At 29.5% G+C, this 24342-nt stretch overlaps 1 protein-coding gene across 6 annotated transcripts in view; it reads right to left on the reverse strand.

Moving 5' to 3' along the window:
* The window catches only part of LOC142319713 (aspartate--tRNA ligase, mitochondrial-like), an 80087-nt gene that overhangs the window by 22837 nt on the left and 32908 nt on the right, over positions 1–24342 (reverse strand). The window contains exons 7-12 of one of the 6 annotated variants that reach the window (XR_012755260.1): positions 22905–23003; positions 20950–21063; positions 14524–14694; positions 11904–12008; positions 8995–9368; positions 8–301 (exon numbers count right to left, since the gene is read on the reverse strand). Coding sequence is in view for 4 of the 6 variants with exons in the window: in XM_075357291.1 (XP_075213406.1) it covers positions 200–301; positions 14524–14694; positions 20950–21063; positions 22905–23003 (486 nt within the window). In the remaining 2 variants the exon portion in view is untranslated. Of the gene's footprint in view, positions 1–7; positions 302–8613; positions 9369–11883; positions 12009–14523; positions 14695–20949; positions 21064–22904; positions 23004–24342 lie in introns of those variants that run through there. The other 5 variants (XR_012755259.1, XM_075357293.1, XM_075357291.1 and 2 more) reach the window with 5 other exon arrangements.

Consider the following 24342-nt stretch of genomic DNA (forward strand, 5'->3'; position numbering starts at 1 on the left):
GTTACACAAAATTTAATATAGGGTACACAAATTAAATAAGGTACATAAAATTTTATATAATTTAAGGTAGTCTTAATTTTAAAATGTATAGTTGATAAAAACAGAAACGGAGTTAACCAAAGTACGGTTATTTACATTTACAAATGTAAATAAAAACTGGTAACGCAAAAGAAATTAATCGATAATAAAAAATTAAAAGCTATATATATAATATGTATACGAAACTATTTTCAATTTGAAGGAAAATATCATCTCCAGACACATGGTCTTGCTTTGGGTTCATCTTTATCATCAATTCTATCTGAAATACACATTCAACACTACGAGTAAATAATAGTATATGGCACTATGTATATGGATGATATATTATTATGGGAGAGATATGTTGATGAGATGTTAGTGATATATAATGAAAATATAAAAAAAATGAATATAATATTATTAATGTACATAAATTAAAATGTATAACAAACATTTTTAATTTTCACACGAACTGGAAATAAATAGCAATATTAGTACAAGTACTGAAATAATAATAATAATAAAAAGACTGAATAATAATACAAATAATAATACACAAAATGAATGTTTATAAAAATATGATCCATAGAGCATTTATATATACAAATAAAAATAAGAATAAAATGAATAGATAAATTGAATATATAAAGGAAATTGCAAATATAAAAGGTTATAACAATGATTTCACAAACAAATTTTGTAGAAAACATATAAACAACAATTAAATATGTGAAAAAACATACTTAAAATCACAAATCATAATAATAATAATAATAATGACGACAACTATAAAAATGATTGTAACTTATAAAATATATTACATTTAAATATCAAAACAATATTAAAAAAAATCAACAATATAATTCATATAAAACAAGTAAAACTATAAAATATATCTCTTAATTTTCAATAAAATAAAAACATACTTGAACTTTATGGCATATATAAAATTAAATGCAATAAGTGTGACCACATATATATATATATATATGTGTATAGATAGGAAGAACCAACAGATCTTTCATTAAGAGGTTTTCGGAGCACTTCAATAATTATAAAAGAGGTAATAGTAAATTATCAAGTGTAATGGATCACCTTCTAAAAAACTAACATACAATTACTGATGTATACAATAATTTGGAAATAGTAGAAATAAGTAATAATAGAGAAATTGATATGTTTGAAAGATATTATGTTTACTAATATAATATGTTTCAATCTTTCATATAATATCTTTCTTTAGATTAGTAAATCTAAAAATAAATATAAACTAAATAAATAAACAAATAGAATTAACTATCACTCAATGCCATGCCAAAAAAAAAGTAGTACACAATTAAGCACATATGTGTATATTTTTTATGTGTAATTTTTAATTTTAAAAAAGTAGTACACAATTAAGCACATATGTGTATATTTTTTATGTGTAATTTTTAATTTTAAAAAAGTAGTACACAATTAAGCACATATGTGTATATTTTTTATGTGTAATTTTTAATTTTAACTGCTAATGATGATGATGATGATGATGATGATGTACTGAAATAAATATTGACTTCGAAAGCACTACAGTTGGTGTCTTATTTTTTAATGTATTGTATTTGGTGGTTTTGATTTTATAATTTAATTATAGATTAAAATAATAATAATTCAATACAGTGGAAAAAATGTTCGATAATATTTATATACATTATAAATTACATATCATGTAGCAAAGAATTGACAAAGAAATACACATCAATTTTGGCATTATGATTTGTAGTTATGCAAAACAGGGAAGCTAAAATTATCAAAAAAGTAATTATATTCATTTGACTTCTTCAAATGAAGAAGATACTATATCCTCATAAAATTGTTTTAAAAAATCATAGAACAGTTGACAGATAGATATATAGTTGAATAACAACATACAAAATAAAATTAAAAAATATTAACCGATGAATACATTAAAAAATATGATAAAATAATTTTAAATCAAGCCAAAATATTTCACAAGATATTTATGTAGGGTGGTATAATATGATATTTAAAAAATAAGATACAATTTAAATGAAAGAGATTCAAGATGACAAAAAAAAAACATGACTGATATAGATAATAAAGAGTAATTTATACAGTAATTTGCTAACTTTTCAATGTTTCATCAAAGTAGATAAAGAACAACAGTTAACATTTTGTCAAATAGAGGTCAAAGCAAGTTAGTAATCCAACGAAGAATTATACACATAATTAACATAAAACTTCAACAATTTAAACAGTACAGATTGTATTAATGAAAATTATTCTTTTTGATTTTAGTTATTTATGATAAATAAAGGATAATATATGAAGTAATAAAGGCTTACATAAACAAAGATATCACCTTTAAAATATCATTAATTTATAATATATTTTATAATTATTTTTTTGTTTTTTCTTGATAATTGGCAATGAAAATTATTTTAAAATATAAACATTTAATCAAAATGAATGAATATATGTTCAAAATTTACATTATAATGTTTTTGTCTTAATGTTTGAGTGTGTAAAGAAGTATTCCTTTTTGGTTACATATAATATTGAAGTCAATATTAATGTTGGTGAATCTGTGATTTGCATCTATAAAATTGCTGAAAACTGTTAAGTATGTTGTTATACAGGGCTTTCATGTATTTTTCTACGAAGCTGCATTTCACCTGACCAATGAAAAATATTGTGCAATCACAGCACAGTATATATGTCCCTGTATTTGTTTTGGTAGTGACATTCTGCATGTAAAGGTTTGTTTATTTGTGTTCTCTGGGTATTTTTGTGCAGCACATACATACTTGTGAGTTCTAAGTATTTTACAGTGTTTGTTACTTGTATATACACAAACAATATGAAATACATAAACCCAACAATGATATTCTAAATGAATAAATACTATTTCGATCTAATTCGCTTTTTGACCGTATTCTAAACAGGTCTACTTAACCCAAAAAAGCTACTAGCAGTAACATCCATTGACACCATGGTTGAAACAACAGGACAACAGTCACTGAAGATGATTACAAGAATGACGGAAAATTCGATGAACTAAGTTTTGAAAATGTTACATTTATTAAATTTAGTTTGTTGTATGTATAAAACATTAATAATTTTAAGTAAATGTACTTTTATTCAGTAGTTCTATAACACCTTATTTCTAAGTGGCAGGACAAGTGATAAGCCAATACAAAACACATCAAAAATCATGTTTTATAAAACAGAACTGTCCTTTAATAAAGGGCAATGCGATTCACTTTATCTTTTACAGGTTGTCACCCTAGTTTCAAGACAACCAATTAGAAGTTTTAAAAACCTATAACTTTAAGTATCTGTTAATGTATGTAAAATGCCAAAATCACATTGGTTGTAGGTAAATGTACACGAGTCATTCCAAAAAATGTAAGGCCATTTTCATGAATAAGTCTCATGCCAGACTTGCCAAGAAAAATAATGAGTTAAGTGGTTTCTCATTGCCTTTTTCACTGAGTCAAATATACATTGCTTATTAGTAAGCCAAGTCCGCTGTAGTGCAGCTGAAACTCAACTGCACAAGCAGGTATACATTCAACTAGTTCATCAAAGGGCTTGGTCAAGTAATGAACATTATTTGACAGAGAGAAACAAATTCTGGTGTCTTTTTTTAATTCAAGTAGATTACATGTGTCACTACAAGAAAGACAGGCAGAGATGTATAAACAACAAATTAATGTACTCCTTCATGTTGTGAAAAAATAACTTATACACACTGCTTCTACTCAGCAAGGTATATTTATCGTTGATTTCATTATGCAATACAAGTGTTTTCTATTAAAAATTTGTGTACTGAAAAACAGATTTCTTCTTCCAATTTTTTTTTTTTTTTAATTTTTATAATCATTAAAGTTATTTATTCTTTTAATACAGTTAAGAATCTTAGAATAGCATATGCTTGTATAACAAGGCAATTTTTCAAAAGTACTGGGTTCTGGAAGAGATGTTTTCTTTGTATGGAGCGTTATATTCATGATCTTCAGTGATCAGAGTGACATTAAAAATACAGTTAGTATATTAAAGTTTTTATTTAAAAATACAGCCACTGGTTCAAGTAAACATGAAAGGGGTCATTAAATTAAAACCTTTAAAACTTTGTCTGCAAGAATACATTACTATAATATAACATTATATCTTTATTTTTTTTCAAAAGAACTGTTATGGGGATAAAATGACAAAGCAAAACCTATCACGTTTTTTGTTAGCTTTTAATTCTACCACGTTCCACCCACTCCAGAAATTCTACTCAGCACCACAATACCCAAAAAGGTAATTATAGAAATTTAGTTCAAATCTTCTGAAAAACTATTTTTTTTATCATATTATCTTGCCTTGGTGTTGCCTATCACATTATCTGTTATCTTGGTACAAGATGAAATCATTAACATAAATGAGCTGAAGTATTGGTTTGTGGGCATGTTTATTGGAAAAATTAACACACTATAAAATACCTAACATACATAAATGGATATAACAGTACTCGGAGACCTGCACAAAATAAATAAAAACATTGATAAACAAAACAAAAAATACATCATACTAACATAGTTAAGTACACTATGAGAAAGAAGATCAGAAATTTAAAAAATCTGGATACAGTGCAACCTTCAGAACAAAAAACAAAGCCACATAACATGAAATGCAGTCGACAAACAAACACTACTGAAATATATAAACTTGACTGATCCAATTGCAAAACATTACACCCTGGTCAAATTGGATGCAGCTTTAAACAAAAACACAATGAACAATTAAAACCCCTCAACAGAAAATCGAGTCAAAATTTTCCACCCATCCAGCAACATTAACAACCTTCATATTTAAAACACACACATTTACTACATGAATAGAGAAAATTAAAATCTAAATACTTTTGACTACATTTTAAATACATGTCTGCCTAACTTATAAAAAAAAGGTGATGCCAGGGCGAGAACAACAGCAGTCTTAAAAGACAACAGACAGCATTAACTATATTTAATAAATTTGGTTTGATTTGTAATAAAAATTTGGGTACATGTTAAGTTATCTGGATGCCACACTGTTTGGCGGGTATTAAATTTTTATCTTCATTATTATTTTTACTGATAATATTATATTAGATAATTAACTTAACTTAAAAGTTTAAGTTACGTTTTAATATACTAAGGTGATAGTAGAACCCACCGAGTTGGTCTAGTGGTGAACGCGTCTTCCCAAATCAGCTGATTTGTAAGTCGAAAGTTCCAGCGTTATATTCCTAGTAAAGTCAGTTATTTTTACACGGATTTGAATACTATATCGTGGATACCAGTGTTCTTTGATGGTTGGGTTTCAATTAACCACACATCTAAGGAATGGTCGAACTGAGACTGTACAAGACTACACTTCATTTACACTGATACATATCATCCTCATTCACCCTCTGAAGTAATACATGAATGGTAACTCCCAGAGGCTAAACAGAAAAAAGAAAGAAAGGTTATATATGTGTTGTAATGGCAGTTTTTGACAAAAAAAATAAGGGTAAAAAATAGGTGGTGTCCAGATAACCAACAAGTACTATCATAGTTTTAGAGCTATGCTGCAAGAAGGAAAGTATGGTAATCTGCCAAAAAATGGGGTATGGATTTTATTGCATTTCTTGATGTTTCATGACCCAGGAACCCCAAAAAAACAACAAAAAGGGGATAATGTTTGTATGTATGTACATGTGCTGGGATGCTTGAAGCTTAATAACTTTTGATTGGATAAACCAATTTTATAGACTCGTGTATATGGGGCAATTTGTTGGTAAAATTTTGGGTCAGTAACTTGAAGGGTTTTGGGGTCAATTTTCTCAAAGGTTTGCAAACATAACTCAACTTTATATTAAGCTCAGTACATGTATACACATGTTTATCTTACCATTTGTAGCTACAGACATCTCAACCCTATACGGGAAGACAACCCCCTGACTTGTGACGATTCACGTCACCACAACCCCCTCACTGTTCATAGCCCTTTCATGGCTATGTTCATGGACCTTAACAGGACGGGCTTAACAGACATCCCAACTCCATTGGAGAAGACACCCACCTAATGATGATGATGATGATGATGCTTCTGGTTGTCCCCCCCCTGTTACTAGCCCTGTTGGGCTTTAACGGTAGGGTTTACCAGACAGTGAAATGGACCTGTTAGCAAGACGGATAAATGAATGATGGACTGCATTGAGCATCTTTAGAGCGGTGACCCATGCCAACAAATAAGCCACACAGATGTAGTCCAAGTGAGTATGGACCAGAGCTCAGTAGATGTGCAACATGCAAATATGATTAGTTCCCAAAAAGTATTAGAATTCTCAGCATCTCTAACAATTTTAGACATTTTACCTTCAACTCCTTCAAATCTGGTGAATGCATTAACTGGTTCACATGTACAAACGATTGAGGGTCAACTTGGGAAAAGCATGCACTTTGTTTTCTTCGCTACACCTTTACATCCTCTGCATATCGATGATATTGTAAGGAAATAATGAAACAGAATGAATGTCCAATGGATGTATAGCCAAGGAGGCTTGGAAAAACAAACCAATGAGTTAGAGAGGTGTGGACAGAACAAGGAAACTATGGGCAGTTACTAGGTTACATTTATTTTCATAAATCAAATAATAATGAATCTATATAAATAAGTATATATGGAAACCGTAATGTAGTATTTCATAAATATGAATGATGATGAAAAGATAATGCAGTTCCATTTTTATGAGAAATGCTGCTTTACTTATACCCTATTGGCTCGTAAACATCATCACTAGTTAAATTTGGATGCATAATTCCAGACGAGTGGATGAAGGCAAAGGTGATTTCTCTCTTCAAAAAAGGCGACAGAGCTATGAAATTAAATTACAGAGGGATAAGCTTAATAAGTGCTGCCTACAAGATATATGGGAAAATTATCAATGAGCGACTTCATCACTAGTTACGATTTGGATGCATAATTCCAGACGAGTGGAGGAAGGCAAATGTGATTTGCCTTCCTAAATGAAGAATTTCTTGAGATTGAAACAGGTGATTTGCCAATACTCTGATGAGAGGAAGATATATGCCATGCACCATCCAATAGATGATGCTTATATAGCTCAGTTACTTCAATCAATAGTCAGCTTTAGCAACAATCCCACATAGTGTGGCAAAACACAATTCTGCAGCTGAAATTCACAGGCAAATTTGTGATGTTTCTGGACCAAATATTATGAGCAACGCTCATTTCATTTTGAGGAGGACAAATTTTCATGATTAAGAGCAAAATGGCTGATTTCACTAACTTATTTGATTAAAAAAGTTTGAAAAACCGGTGCTTTATCATTTTACAATTGTCTTTGAAGTTTATACGTATAACATCTTCATACATAATGTGTAGAGATATTATAAGTATAAAATACTTAACCCCTCAAATATATTTAAACATCATAATACAAAATCATTGTAAATTTTAATAAATTTTCATTATGTAGCATACACATGTACAGAAAGTAATGGGCTCAGCACTTCTCTTCATTGTTATATATTTTACTTCTACAGTAATGTTTTTATTTACACATTTTTTCTGCCATTAAATTGATTCTTTTGTGTGTTGAATATTAACACATTTTAGTTAAGCTTTTGTCGTTAGAAAACCTTTGGTGAGCAATATATATTTCAAATTGAAAATATGAGATTCAATTAAAAACAAATAATTCCATAAGACTACATTTTAATTAAGGTTTTCATGGGAGTAGACCAGCTGTGTCCAACCTGCTGCCCGGTTGTTCCTCTTGTATGGCCCTTATAGGTTTTACATAGGTACTTTCTTTACGCGTTAAAAAATCAGTACCTATCAGATATCTGACAGTCACGTACAATAGTTTAAATCAATGTTTTATCCTAACCGACAATGATATTTTATGACTTTTTGGACATAGGCAATGTTTCGGTACAACCCCAACCTCAATAAAGAACTGCACAGTGTTCTGTCTGTATTTGGTAATTGCCAAATGTTCATTTTGTACAGTGTAAATTAGAAGCACAAAAGTCTGAACCGATCTAATTGAAGTGAAATACTAACTAGAATAAAAACAAGAAGTATTCAAACAATATCAGTTGAATGATAAGCGCTGCTGTCAATAGAGATAATTATCAAATTGTAATAATTGTTTCACTAAATTTAAAATATAATGACCTCAAGTAAATAATACAGAGTTAACATGTAAATTGATTACTACCTACTGTTTGGAACGGAAAAATGCATGGCAGTCAGATAACCGATAAGAACCAAAAATCTAACAAAAATTATAATATATTTTATACAGGTAATTGAATATCTATGTATATTGGCTATGACTGCTTAATTTAATAACATAAGTTTTTTTAACTTATGATGCTTAAGATACACACTGTAAAAGATTAAAATAATATGGTTAAAATACATATGTTTTAAATAAAAATGTAAAAAAGATTATGTTAGATGCAAAATATAAATAAGTTTAGTTAGATGGGAATTTGATAATATTAAAAAAATTTTGATTTTTTGAAAAAGAGTTTTATTACACTGAAAACTGTATAATAAAATAAGTTAAACAATTTACTTATAACAGGCGGCCAGCCCTTTATACCTCATCTATGCAGTGTGCGGTTCACCTTACATATCTAGTATTTTATTAGCTTAGTAATGATTTTGGGTCGGACATAGCTATCGTAGATAAAAACCACCAGCATGCAGGTCAACCCAAAAATTCCTATGTTATCAAAAATAACAAAGCAATGTGGATATTCAAAAAAAATAAAACATAGAAATTAATTTGAAACATACAAGGATTTTTTGCATAAACATTTTTAGTTTAAGATCAAAAATCTACGGTTTTGTACAACTAATAGCATCAAATTTAATATGCGGTAATTTAATAAAGAAAACAGCAACAAAAACAATACATACGATTCATTATCAAGAAGCAGTTGGGCATGTATTTTATTAAGAGATGCTAATTTAACTTTAATTTATCTCATTTTTTGTGGGATTCCAGAAGAACATACTCTTTGTCAATTGCAACAAGTTCCTCAATTCTTTTTTCATTTGATATTAACTTAGCATTTAAATTAGTCAATTCAGTTTCGTAATCGGCAATACATTTCTCTAATTTTTCTATTTCATTACTGACATCAGACAACTCAGTTTTAAAGGCTTCTAAGTTTTGAGTTAACGTATAATTTTTTTCACAGAGTTTAGATATAACATTCAGGTTTGAGGAATGTAAATTTTCTAACTCATGAATACTCTGCTTTTAAGCTCTCTGCGACTGTTTTTTCATGCTGTAACAAAATATAATATCTATTAACACATTCTCTAGATTCGGCTTTAAAAATCAGTATGAAAATAGCTATTGAAATAACATAAGCAATTTATATAATTCACAAAGCATGGAGGAGAAACAAGTTCATTAAGATTGACATTTTGTAGTTTTCCTCAGCAACAGACTTGAATTCTTCTATATACTGCTAAGAATTATTTTTGTGTACTTTAGCATATTAGCATTTCATTTAGTAATTATATTCTGTGCAGACTGTTAATTATACCTGATGTTCTGTTTAAAAAAGTGAAGGATATGGGGCTACCATATGTATCCCATATTTATGTCCCATGATAATATTTTAAATACATTTTAAAATATTTTTATTTCATTTTTAAAACTAATCTTGCATTCACTCATGTCCCAGAGAGAAAGAGAGAATTTTTGAGGAGGTAATATACAAACATCAAGTGCACAAATTTAGTTAAAAATGCATTATACATACTTATACAAAGAGAAGTACACTGATAAAAATACTGTTTAATAAATAGAAATTGTCTAGAAAGCACTACAGTGATATTCAGGCCTTCAATTTTTGCAAAATATGCTGCTGTTTTGAAAGTCTTTTTTAAGAAGAGGATGTAAACGGTGATTCTCATTTACAAATGTTAGAAGTATGGCAATATCAAGAAAAATGTATAATGGAATGTAACTGGAAGAGTGAAAATAGATCTAACTCACTTTTCTCTTCAAGGGTGTGATTTTCTAAATGAAAAATTTTCAGGCTGCTGAATTTTCCACGGTTCACAAGCATTACCAGTTTCACTGCAAAGATCACCACAAAGTTCAGACCTTACCACACCTGACAACTCATTGTGGGGAATATCAAGGGCTATGTATTTCAATGTGAACAAATAAAGAATTGTGTTAAGTGTAGAGGAAGCCTTTAGAACTATAACTACGCAATATGTCAAGGAGGATGTGGAGAAACATTTGTATCTGTGCATTCAGCACAGTATTACACAGATAAATCCACTGGATAAAAAATTCATAAGTAAAAAGTATAAAAATATTCAAAATAGTCCAGAACAGACATTTTTTTAGGAGTACGAGGAATTTTCAGACATACTATTTAAAATTAACATGCAGTTGTTTTTATAGATGTCATGTTTCTATGAGGATTTCTTGCATTATGAATCAAAGACTATCACTATGAAACATTAGGTATGTTCCATGTTTTCATACATTTACATAATATTTTATGTATCGCTTGTTTTAAAAATCACATATGAATTATTCTCTTTTTAGATTAGTTCTTACACAATTCAAGTTGTATAATACAAAATTTCAAATATTTCATTCTTTGTAAACATTTTCCTTCTGTTTATTCTGTTTTGTGATGTTTCAGTTTAACATAATAAAAATAGTTTTATAACAGTTTGCTTTTAAACTTATTTAGATTAACGTTTCAAAAAAATTAAATTAGCCAATAAAAGATAATAAGTATATACTTCTAACCATCACAGATTCCGTGGTCAAGAGCTACAAAATAATGCCAAGAACATCAGTAAAAACATCAATCATAAATAGGAACTGTTTCACTAAATGAAGCTTTGTAAAATGGTATTATTTTTCTTTATTTCACATCATTCAATTATCATGTTTACTTATTGTGATGTTGAAGAACAATATTAGGTTGTATGTGACTAAGTTTAATTTCTTATTAAGATCACAAAATATATATAATTTTTTTATTTACTTTAATGTAATATATTATAAATAAAATAAAAATAAAACTGCTTTTGTAAAACAATCAGTATATAAAAGTATATGAGAAAATAAATAAGATTTGCTGATAGCATTGCTCTTTTAGAAGAAAATAAAAATGTGTTAGAACAAATCAGATCAAGTAGGGGTGATAAAATTCATAAAGATGAGGCCTTAAGGCAAGAAAGAAAATTTTTGGCAGAACCTTGCAGACATCCAATTTGTTTTGGGATTATTTTTCATGATATCCATGTTATGTTAATTTTATAATACAGTGATCTATAAATGTTAAAAATTTTACAGGAAGACAAACATTGGAATATATAAAACTGAGAATATGTGAGGGTAAAGAATTAGCGCAGATCAGAAAGGAATATAAAATTGTATCAAATCAGTCAATATAATCAATTGATAAAAGATTTAAAATTGATCCTATCTGTTTTTGCCCAAAGCCCATGTTTTTGCAAATATGTACACTTACGGATATGAAAAAATAAATAAGTATGTTCACTTCATTAAATGAAAAAAGAAATCTTGTAAAGAATTATTTTTTTATTTGGCCAGCAAAAAATTTACTGTGACTGCTACATTGAAAAATACTAAACTACTAACAAAATTGCATTAAGCACTAGTACAGTGACAGAAAGCAGGTAACAGCACATTAGGAAGATGTTCCCAAAAAGTGGATTTACTATAGATAAAATAATGTCAGATGACAAATTTGTATTAATTAAAATAACAATATAGAGATATTAAGCATAAGGTGAAACCTGATAACTTTGTTGAGCACCTTCTAGATCTGCTTGCAGTGCCTCAGATATTTCCAATTGCTTTCTCAGTAATTCACATTCAGAGGAAAGATCTGAAGTAATGCATCTTTCTTTTCAAGAGATATCTGTAATCAATACATGATCATGAACTACAATACATGGTCATGTTATTAATGTTAGCCTCCGGTAACTACCGTTTAGATAATACTTCAGAGGATGATGTGTTAGTGTGAATGAAGTGTGGTCTTGTACATTCTCAGTTCGACCATACCTGAGATGTGTGTAATTGAAACCCAACCACCAAAGAACACTGGTATCCACGATCTCGTATTCAAATCCGTGTAAAAATAGCTGGCTTTACTAGGACTTGAACGCTGGAACTCTCGACTTCCAAATCAGCTGATTTGGGAAGACGCGTTCACCACCAGACCAACCCGGTGGCTTCTAATCAACGTCTAAAATGTGTTTTCTGAACAGCTGCAACATGTTGAATTGATACTAAAGCGCACTGAATCAACATCTTCAAGAACTATCATTCTTTTGACCACACAACGATTACTGTACTGGGCACAACTAAAACCAATGATTTTACCAGTTACTATATCACTATCAGTATACTATATCACTGATAGCAGCAACTATATTGGCTTTTAGCAATCTGAACTTGTCACAGGGAACAGACCATCCCATAAATGTACAACATTAATTTTTGTTTTTAAAGAATTTTTACATTTTTAATTTTTATTTTAGTTATCTTTTAATTCTAGCTAAAAATATGCTATTATTATGCTTACAGTTACAACTAAATTATTATGATTTACATTATTTCCTAATCAAACAAACAAAGCTGATAGTTTTCTTAAAAAATAGAAAACCCTATCTTCTAAGTAGTAAAATACAATTATGAAGTGATTAAAGTAGTGTAAATAATACTACAATAGAATAATATTCATAATTGTTATATTTGAAACACAATAGGGAGCCATAAAAATAATTATAAAGAAAAAATTAATTTTTTGTTCAAAATAAAATACTTATAATTCAGAGGTTAAAATTAAAAATAATAATTTAAAACTTATATCATTATGTTTTCAGTAACTTTGGGTTTGTTGTGATTCAAAGATTTTATCATTTTAAATCATTTTCATCATTGACCAACATGAGCTAAAACATAGCAATCACATGTCACATTTGACAAAAGAGGAAATTCTTCTTTTTTCATTTAACAACAAGATAACATATAAATTTACTGAAAACTTATTTTCAAATTATTGAAATTTTTCTTTCAGAGTTAATTTTACTGGCTCCTTCCTCAATGGAGTATCCAGCAGAACTTGCTTCCAATCAACCCTTATAACAAATTCATACTAACAAAATTATCCCTAAATTTTAAAACCAATTTTACTGTTGTTTAAAACATATTTTCTGCTAACTGGATTGCATTGCATATGAAAAATTATACATACATGTATACAGAAAGGATCTGGCATTTAATATATATGTGTGTACTAGTTGCTTGGGCTCTGCTCCCTGGACTCCCAGGACCCAGGTAAACCCTGGGGTCAGAATACTTAAAACAAATGTTTTAACATTTATATTCATTCTAGAATAAAAGATATCAACAACTGTTGGCAATCATTACAAGCATCAAAATCATTGTAACCTCAAAATCAGATTTCCATTACAACCTAATGCATACCTCTTACATAGATTATACAGTTAAAAATTTACATAAAAAAAGATAAGAAAGCATTGAATTTGACATCAATCAGAATTTGACATCAATATTCCCTCCCATAAACCAAATTTGATAACTGTTTAATGTTCGTATGGCTGAAAACATTTTCAAAAAGATTTTTATAAATTTAAAATTCAAAAGGCTATTAGATATTACTCCCTATCACTTTTCAACAATGAAGTTTTTGGTCATTATTATAAACGTTTCTATTAAGGTAAAACCATTTAAAAGTACTCATTTAATATTTATTAAATACTGTTTATTTGGCAGTTAATATTTTGAATTATCTTTATTTCTTCTTTTTACATTTACATATTTTCTTATCTATACTTTCTCCTAATGAAAATGAACTATCTAGTTTTAGATTTCAAGTAGCATTTTTGAAAACAGTTTATGCGTAACGGTTTATGAGTTTTTGTAACATACAAAACTCAAAAACAATAATTTTTGCTTACATTTTGACAATTAAAAAACTAGAATCTAACTGCACCACAGACAATACAAAGATGGTGAATTACATAATGAGGGCCATTTTTATCGCAAATAAAAATTTTGTCATTTATAATTAATAAAGTAAGATTTCTTCAGTAAATTCATATACACTACTCAATAAAATAATTATAGTCACCGATTATTACAATTAATAACCAGTATTGTTTTTATAAGAATACCAGCTGGCTTCAAAATTAAAAGCTGTGTTCTACTGTTGACAACATAAATCTCTGATATGAAAAAATAAAAGCATCTAGTAGATGTTCACATAAGTGAACATTATGCTCAGCTAATGTTAAATATACTTACACAAAGCGTAAGAAAATGGTAAAGTTAAGTAAATGGTAAACAAATCTCAGAGAATACATTATATTAATTAAAATATACAAATGAAACCAACAAAAACTTACACCAGGAATCCTTCGAAAAAGAGTGGGCGTTTCCACTTCAACAAATTCTCGATGATTAATAAGGAAGTCACGCATCTGCATTATAAACTTTGATCTGAGACGTAAGTTCCTCTGCATCTGAGGAAATCTAAGATCCAGGTAACGATGTTTCAATCTAAGATGCTCCTTAGCCTGTTAAAAGTAACTGATAAGTTATTAACCAATTCTTTACAACGTCAGAATTCTTTGCTCTAATAAATGAATAAAGAAATAATCAAACAATTAAAAGTAGAAGCAATTTAAACCCAAGTTACCAACATATATATAAATAATAGAAAAGATCTATTAAAAACAATGTGGTTGATTTATATAAATATATATATATATATATATATACAGAGCGTTTCATAATGTTCTTCGGAGTTTCGAAAATTCATTAACAAAAAACTATTTCAATCATAAGAATAAAACAAGTACTGTACGAAAGAGTACGTCAAATAGTTTTTTCCACGTATACTAGGCAGTTAGTAAACCAATTGCTCGCTAGGCGTCGACACTAGAAAAAATGGCTGCCACGGGAAGCGAGAAGTCATTTTGTGTGTTACAATTTCACTTGTAGAAATTATAATTTCTGTGCAATGTACATTTCAGTTGAAATTTCATAAGGAGTCACCAAGTGACAATTCAGTGAAACCGGTTGCTTGTGCAAGCGAAAATCAACTGGTCGTCCATCAACCTCAGAAGTTAATGTCAAACCTGTGCGTGCAAGTTTCATTCGCAGCCCGTCAAAATCGACTGCAGCTGCAGGCAGAGAATTAGGAATTCCGAAAACAAAAGTATGGAGAGTTCTCCGTAAACGTTTATTATGCAAACCGTACCGTCTTCAATTAATCCAATGTCTTTCTGATGGAGATAAAACACTTAGGCTCGATTTTTGTTTACAGTTACAGGAAAAGATGTTGTTAGATGAAGTAAACAAGATAATTTTCAGCAATGAAGCTACTTTCCATATTAGTGGCAAAGTAAACCATCATAACATGCAAGTCTGCGGAACTGAAAACCCACACGCTTATGTGGAACACATTCAGGACTCTCTGAAAGTAAACGTTTTCTGTGCGATCTCTCGTGAGGCAGTGTATGGGCCGTTCTTTTTTATGGAAACACAGTAACCGGCATGATATACCTGGATATGTTACAATTATGGCTTACGCCTCAGCTACTCAACAACTACATTTTCCAGCAAGATGGTTGTCCTGCCCGTTTTCATAACGAGGTTCAACAGTACCTTAACACAACATTACCTCTGCGCTGGATAGGACGTGCGTCTGAAGAAGAGCAACACATTATTCTGTGGCCACCAAGATCACCAGACCTCATGCCATGTGATTTCTTTCTCTGGGGATACGTGAAAGATAAGGTGTTTATTCCACCAATGCCGCACGATATCTCTGAGCTAAAGGATCGCATAATCAATGCAATCAACTCTATCGAAGATGACATGTTAGAACGAGTTTGGCAAGACCTAGACATTCGTGTTGATGTGTGCCGTGTCACCAGAGGAGCACATATTGAATATTTATAGATTTGAATAAAAACTGTTTGAGTCCCTGCATCACCTTGTACAACTTTCATTTAGGTAAGTGAAATACTTTTTTTGTATTGAATTTTTGTAACTCCTAAGAACATTATGAAATGCCCTGTATATATATATTTATAAGAGAATTCAAGATATCATCAATCTGAATATCACATTAAAACTTTAATACTAAACAAGACACAAAAGACTCCAACCAGTAAAATGAAGAAAAGTAAGTAATAATTTAGAACTAAATAAACTACTACTAATGGTACTTCTATGATAAAGCTAATGGCTTACGATCAATACTTACTCTACCATTTTTATGAAGCTATCAAAAGTATGAGTGACAGTTATTTTGGTTATTTTTGCAACAATTTATTTAAAATCAATAAAAAGAATAAACTACAGAAATATTTATAGTATATCTTTAAACTATAACAGAATATGTCTTATAAAAATATATTTCAAGTATTTTTTCCAATGTTGCTTGAAATTTTATTTTTTAATTTGCTAAATGATGTAATTTTTTTAATTTTGTAATCTATAACTAAATACAATATAAAGATTACATTAAAATATTTAACTTAAAAATAACCATATTGCTGTTAATAATAAACAAACAAACAATTACAAAATTATAATTTGCGAGTAATAAAAAGCGACACAGTAAAAAAAAATAACTAAGTAGAGATACAGGAGCCAATAACCAGTGATATTTATCGTATCAGCACAAAGTTAAAAAATTTATATCCACTGAGTCACAAAATTTCATTTTTTCAGTCATAAACCTTTTTCACAATATCTGTATTCAAAGTAATAATATTTTCTTTTGGTTTTATTATTTGCTGTAGAGCTATACATTTTTACTTAATTTGACATTTCCCCAAGAATACTCAGAAGAGATAAAGAGTTTAAATCATGTAGGAAAAACCTTGCCCCCAGTTAACAATTACAGTCAATACTGAATTACCATAATATCCCTGCAAAAAGTCAAAATTGCTACCAAACATGATTATTTACTTAGATTAATTAGAAAGAGCTTATATTATTTTATTTTAAATTATTATTTTAAATTAGCAGGATTATGTTAAACATAAACATATATTCTTACAACAAACCATACAGAAAAAAAATTAATAAATTACTTGTGTTCAACTTAAAAGAGGCCCCATCACTTACTTTATTGGCAATAACTTACGTAATAGTTTACAGAAGATGTTGAAAATGATGTTTATCCATTTCTATACAATTGTCAATAAGTTTAACTATGTTCCTGGCTACTCTACCTATTTCCTGAATGGCACTGGTAATGTTTGTCTTCAATTCTTGCAGAGTGTATAGATTGCTCCTATAAACAATTTCTTTTAAGTAACCCCACAGAAAGAAATCTGGACTAGTCAGATCAGGGGATCTTGGTGACCACAATCCTTTGGAAATGATTCTTCCACTGAAAAAATCATACAGCAACTCCATAGTAGAGCAAGAAGTATGGCAAGCGACATTGCCCTGTTGCAACCAGCACACTCATCCTCTTGTAGTAAAGCTATGAACTGTTGGACAATTTCTTGGTAGACAACAGCATCCACAGTTTTTTCAAAAAATCAAGGGTTCTATTATTCATCACCTTGAAACCACACATCATTTCCTATTTTTTTGTGGGCGTATGGGAGATTCAAAGAAAATGTTCAGCAGCCCAGGTCCGGTAGTTTAGACTATTAACATACCCACCAAGATAAAAACTATGCATCTGTGCAAAACACTTGATCTAAAATGATCAATGTTGCCTCTAATGAAGTTCTTGAACCGTTGACAGTAGCGAACCCTTTTGGTATAATCTGCATTAGTTAGGTCATGGAAAACCAGCATTTGATGCAAAAACATTTCAGCATTCTCCTTACTGCAGTGTGAACAGAGTCTAGTAAAATGTTCTTTTCCTGGCTTACATTCTTCAGAGATTAATGAGATCTTGTAACTGCCGTTTTGAAACCTTGTATGACCTTATGACCTGTTATTAAAGCTGATCGTGTTGGGCGCATCTCTGATCTAACACCAAACCTATTTCACAAAATCTTTTAACTAACTTCTGAATAACACTTTTCACAAGTACTTCCTTTTCAAATTTTTCCCTGATCTTTTGCCAACACACAACATGAGATTTCATCTCTAAATAAGTTTCTATCATGAATACACGTGCTTCAACAGTTAACCGCATTTCAACAAACACACAATTAGGCAACCCTGTCAAAAGACAATGCTCGACACAGACTGGCAATACCCAAATGCAGACAATAAACAGTCTTCCCTCACTCTGGTTCGAGTCGTACCAACATCGTCCATATTATTTTACCCATCTCACACCAATATATGAATTTTAACAAAGATATGCATTCAGTATAAACTTCTGACTGATGGGACCCCTTTAAAGAAGAACACCTGTGTTTGTAACGGTCTAATTAGAACTGAAATCTGAATAAAAATGAACATGAAATTTATTATAACATGACAACTGCTATAATCTATCATAACTATCAATCGTAATTAAAACCAAATGCTATAGCAGATATTTGTTATGTTATTAGTAATTATTTACAGAGTAATAATGTAATATCAATAAGTAAAATTACACTTGAATAATAAACATTTCTCTGGAGTACATTACACCCTTCTACCATTTACTATAAGCAGTATATTGATAAACAAACAATAGTTTGAAACACATGCTAAAAGCAAACTTTTCAAGCACTTAATAGCACTGTTTTCTGCCCTTCCTAGCACTGTCACCCTAACATTCATGTTGACACATTTTGGAGTACCACCATTCTCAAAACTACTTTCCTGAGTTGGAATGATCAAATAAATAACGATGTTAAGCTCCTCCCACTCCCCATCCTTACTGTCACGACCTCTTCTACTTTGTCCCTCTTGCTCTAACAATTATAAAATTTCTTGAAACTAATCCTTCTGATTCTTTATTTTAACAATTTTATATTTTTAAATACTACATCGGACAGAGTGTTTATTTATTCATTAATTATGTACTGTCCTTTTCATATTAGCTTGAATACCTCCATGTTTTTTTAGAATATTTAAGCATCTAGAGAACATAGAAATATAGAGTGGAGATACTCCAAAACACATCAACTACAAATGTTAGAGTGACAATGCTAGCAAACGCAGAAAACAACACTCAAATAATTTTGATAATCCAAACGGAAATAGAATATTGTGAAACTTTTCTTCTATTGTCAATCAGCAAAGAGTCTTTTAGAAAACTACTAATTTTTAAAAACAAACTGAATCAAATTTACTTAGCAATATTGTTTTTCTATCTTTACGTTAAAGTACTTCAAGTTATAATAGAAGAATACAAATGCTACAGCAATTTAAATACATATAGATGTTGCTGCTGTTCAATAACGCACTATTGAATCTTGTCATTACTGGTGGCTTTTTTCGTTAGGAACATACATGTTTAGAAAGTAATAATTAAAAAAGTATTCAATTTGAATTTTGCCCATCCATTAAGTAAATCATTCTTGAAGATTTTTACATTATACTTTATAATACCATTTATTGCTATATAACGTAAGCATACTAAGATGTGATCTTTCTTACAAACAAATAGAATTTTTTTATATATCTACCTTTCACCTACATAGAAAACATTGGCTGGTAATATCAGCCTGTGTTAGTATGGAATGCTATTAGATATTTAATGATCTTTCAGCACTTCTGTGTTAATGGGAGCCACTCAATTTTTGCTGTTTTCTGCTGGTATTATGTATTTTAATTTTTGTATTTAATTTAAATATCAATTTTGTTATTAATAAGTTCTATATGATTTGTATATTTAATATTACTTATACGAGGTTAGCAAGAGAAGTAAATGTTAGGTTATGTTGATATCAAACAAAGTTCAGTACACAGAATCATTAGTTATGTTACCTAACCGTAATTTTTTTCTTGTCCTTGACTTTTGCTAGGCAGATTTTTCCCACATTCAGGAATCAATCTTAAGAAAATGGGTCACAATTACCAATTTAAAGCCAAGAAAAGCTTAGCTAAATCACTGCAAAGGTCTGCCGGCAAGCCTATGAAGCCACACGTTGAAGAATGCCCTACAATAATTAGAAATTGGTAAGGAAACCTGAAGCAGCTGAAGAGCATCACGGCTTAATGAAGATCGGGCTGCCCGCTAAAGATTTATCTTCAGTAGTTGCTGGTGAAGAGTTAAAGAAGATTGAAAGGGGAGTGAGAGATTGTATCACTCCTACTCAGATGAGGATGAATCAGGCATGGATGAATTGGTGGCATTGGTCTCTAAGCTTGTGATCATTACTGGTCGTTACAATTTTAAGAATATCTTCACCTACTGTAGTTCTATCACATTCTAGTTCTATCATGGCCCTGTTTTCTAAATTAAATATTTAAGACTGAATTATGTTTTAACATTCATTTTCTATTGAACTATTAGATTATTGTAATATATTTGGCTTGTTTTTAATAATTTTTTATTCTTAAGTAAAATTATTTTTGTCAGTTACAAAAAATTCAAATAATTTTTAATAATTGTACATAAACGGTTAGTACTTTACTGAAAACATTATTGAATTAACCCTATTACAATTTTACACAGTGTTAAATTTGTTAGAAAACCTGATTTTAATATACAAAACAAGATTAGTAGTAATAAAACATAAAAAAGGAATCAAAAGATATTAAAAAATATTAAGAAAACCACAAAGAACAGGACCAAAAACATTATAACAGACTCCACTGATCAAAAATAAAAATATATTTATGTAATAATTACTAACCATAAGATTCATATATAAAAAGAAAAAAAAGATATATAAAGACACTCTCACCTTATTATGATCCCGTATGAGAAATGGCAAATTAGGTTTTGCAGGATTTAAAACCTCAAATTCTACAACAGTTACTTCTATTTCTCCAGTTAACATTATGCATCCTAGGCAAGCCTGAAATCCATCTTACAAATTAATGGTTCTACAACAATTTAAATGTCTCACGGAGTAACATAATGGCAACTGTAGAGTGTAGTCAGGTAAAATCCTAATGACAAAAGCTACATTCAAAGTACTAGTTCCCACAGATCACCAAAGTCAGGAATGCTGGATACAGTTCATTGCATTCTACTTGAATTTTTTAGTGGCTAATGACAACAGAAATTTATGTTACTTAAAATTAAAAAAAAAGAAAAGTAATTTAAAAACTTATTACAAAAAACTAGGCCTTAATTTACCTGTAAAAATAATACTAATGATACTAACCGCACAAAAAGCGCAATAAAAAATTCACAGTTTAAACTGACATAGTTGTCAATTAATCCAGTTCTGCTCAATACATTTAAATTATTGTATAATTTAATTTTAACCCTTCGCAGGCGGCAATGTTTTATGGCTGTAGACAGAAAACATTTTCAAAAAAAAGTTCATGCAAAAACTATTTAAAGTAACTTAAAACACGCATTAATGCATAAAAACAGCATACATTGTGTTTTTGCTGAATTCTGCCACCAATCTGGTTTAGGAACACTGTTTAATTATCTCATGAGAAAAAGTTTATGGGAAAACGGCACAAGTCTCACTGACCGCACTAGAATTTACAAACTATAGGTGAAGATTTTGGTTATGTTTTACAGTGAGTTCTTTTCATGTAAAAGACACTGAATAATAACAGTAAAAGTAGTAACGTTGATGGTAATATAAAAACAGCAATTTTGAAGAAGTAGTGTGCCTAGGCATGGAATAGTATATGGTTTTATTATAATAATAATAATATTATTATAAATATTTTTATTCATTTCCCTCTGAATTTTTGTCTAGAAAATTTTGTATGAATTCAAACGAAACAAGCCGAAAATGAAGTTTTGGAAGGAACAGTAGTTTGTAAACAAATTACTTAAAAATGAGCAAAAAACATGAAAAAATAATGCACAGTCACTGAAATCACCTGAAAACTGAAGTAAAATGGTTTCCAATCATGTTGTATCAGGAATTCCAGTCTCAAAATGCATCTCCTGCCATCTCTTGGAATTTATAAGTAACTATGTGAAGAAAAATAGCCGGTCACATTCAGAGACTCATATATGGGTTTAAGCTCTACAATGAAAGTACAGGTAGCTCATATTCAGGTTTACGCCCACGAAGGGTTAATGTTAATCTAACAATTTGATTGATGAATTTATTTTATTTCAAATTATGATACTTAAAAAACCTCAGACTTCAAAATTTAACTTACAGGTTTTTGCGAATGCATTACACATCTTTAAAATTTATATAAATGGGCAGTTTCAGGAATAAAACACTTTTACTTCACTCCCATGAAAATTCACTTTCAGAACTTTATTGTATTTCCTCTTTAAAATATGACACAAATATTTCTGATTATATTAAGTCAGCACTATATAATTTTTTTAATTATTTCAGGATTATATTTTTCTGTAACGGACTGAAAGTCCAATTACAGCACAAGATTGGAACTTGTATGAGCAATCTCATGGAAATTATTATCAAAAAAATACCATATACTGAACTCCAATGAGCAGAGAACAGCTTATAACAAAGTACATTCAAATTAAAAGTAATTATACTTCAACTAGACATGAATCTAGATACTAGTGTCACAGAATAGCTATAAGGTGATGATGATCAGCAATAACATTAATGTAACCATCCCTCCTGCTACAACACAGAACAATCATAAAACATTTTATATATATATATATATATATATTAATATATAATATTTTTCATATATATTTTTAATAACAAAATAAAGCAGCATAAATAATACTTACAGGATTAACTTGGTCTACAGGGCGAGTACAAACAACACCTTTTACACTGATGGTACTTTCTATAGGAGTTTTCACTAACACCTCCACAATATCAATTAACTGTGGAAAAACAGATAAACATAAACATGTATAATTAGAAAACATTTTTTATTATACTTATTTACAAATCTAACATTAGCACAAGACAGGAACATCAGTGAAAGTAATAAAAATTAAAAATAAAAAAAATCACCCAGAAGTACAACAGACCCCTACTACAATGACCTAATTGGTTTTTTGAGAATGGTCTTTCGTCAGCCAATCATAAGTTGTATTCTTAACATCATTTAGATGCAAGATGCAGCATATTTTTAACGTTAAATTACAGTATTTCAACTGAATAATCAGATTCATAATTGTTCTATACATCATAACATCACACTTGTGTCCTTAAAATGATACATAATACTTTTTGTTTGCCTGCATACATCCATAATGTCATAACATTCCACTAGAAGTTTGTTTCATTGACATGGAATGCTGAATAACTGCCTGCCTCTGTTACGTCAGCTAATGTGTTATGGCAGCCTTTAGCTGGTAAAATACCTCCATTTATACATCAAGTAGTACAAGGTGTAATGCAATAGATCTTTTAAATTTATCAAATCAAACTTAATTGACACACAACGCATTGAATCCCAAATTACTGTTCCTTTAATGTTTAAAACACTGATAATGCTTATCCTATAGTCACCTGGTTAAAAAAACATGTAAGTTGATTACTTGATAGTTAACCCATTCTCAAAATTTCAATTCCACTTCAAGTATGAGATCTTTCATGAGTTCTTACTTTCTTTGACAGCATCAGTGTATCACTTTACTTCTTTTATGTTCTTGTCCTTGTAGATTACATACTTGTACTTGTTCTTAACAATATTACTATTATTTGAACGTGACAGTTTAATTTTCAGATGGTTTCAAAATTCTGTGTTTGTCTTCTTTGTAATCTCTTTTCTGGAAATTATGAAGAGATTTTCAATTTCCTTCTTTTTCTTCAATTAATCACTAAAAAACTTATCATCCCTAAGAAGATAAAATTAATTAAAATATTTTTTTCAATAACTTATTTACAAAAGTTAATAATTACAATGAAAATAAAATACATTTTAGATGTAATTACTACACAAAATAATGAAAAGCAAAGAAATAAAAATCATTAACTAAAAAATTAAGATATATATATATATATATATATATGTAAAAGAACTTTTCTGGGCAGGTCAAACAGCATAATTAATGGATAATTTTAACATGTTATATCCCAAAATTAAAAATGCATTATATTAAAAGAACCTGGGGTACACAATTTATTGTAGAATGAATGGGTAAGTTTTGGGTCGATGGAGGGCATAAAACTTGTAGCATTATTCCAAGAATACAAAAATAGACAATAATATCC

The sequence above is a fragment of the Lycorma delicatula genome, chromosome 2, assembly GCF_047948215.1.
Source record: "Lycorma delicatula isolate Av1 chromosome 2, ASM4794821v1, whole genome shotgun sequence".
In the NCBI taxonomy this organism is placed as follows: Eukaryota; Metazoa; Arthropoda; class Insecta; order Hemiptera; family Fulgoridae; genus Lycorma; species Lycorma delicatula.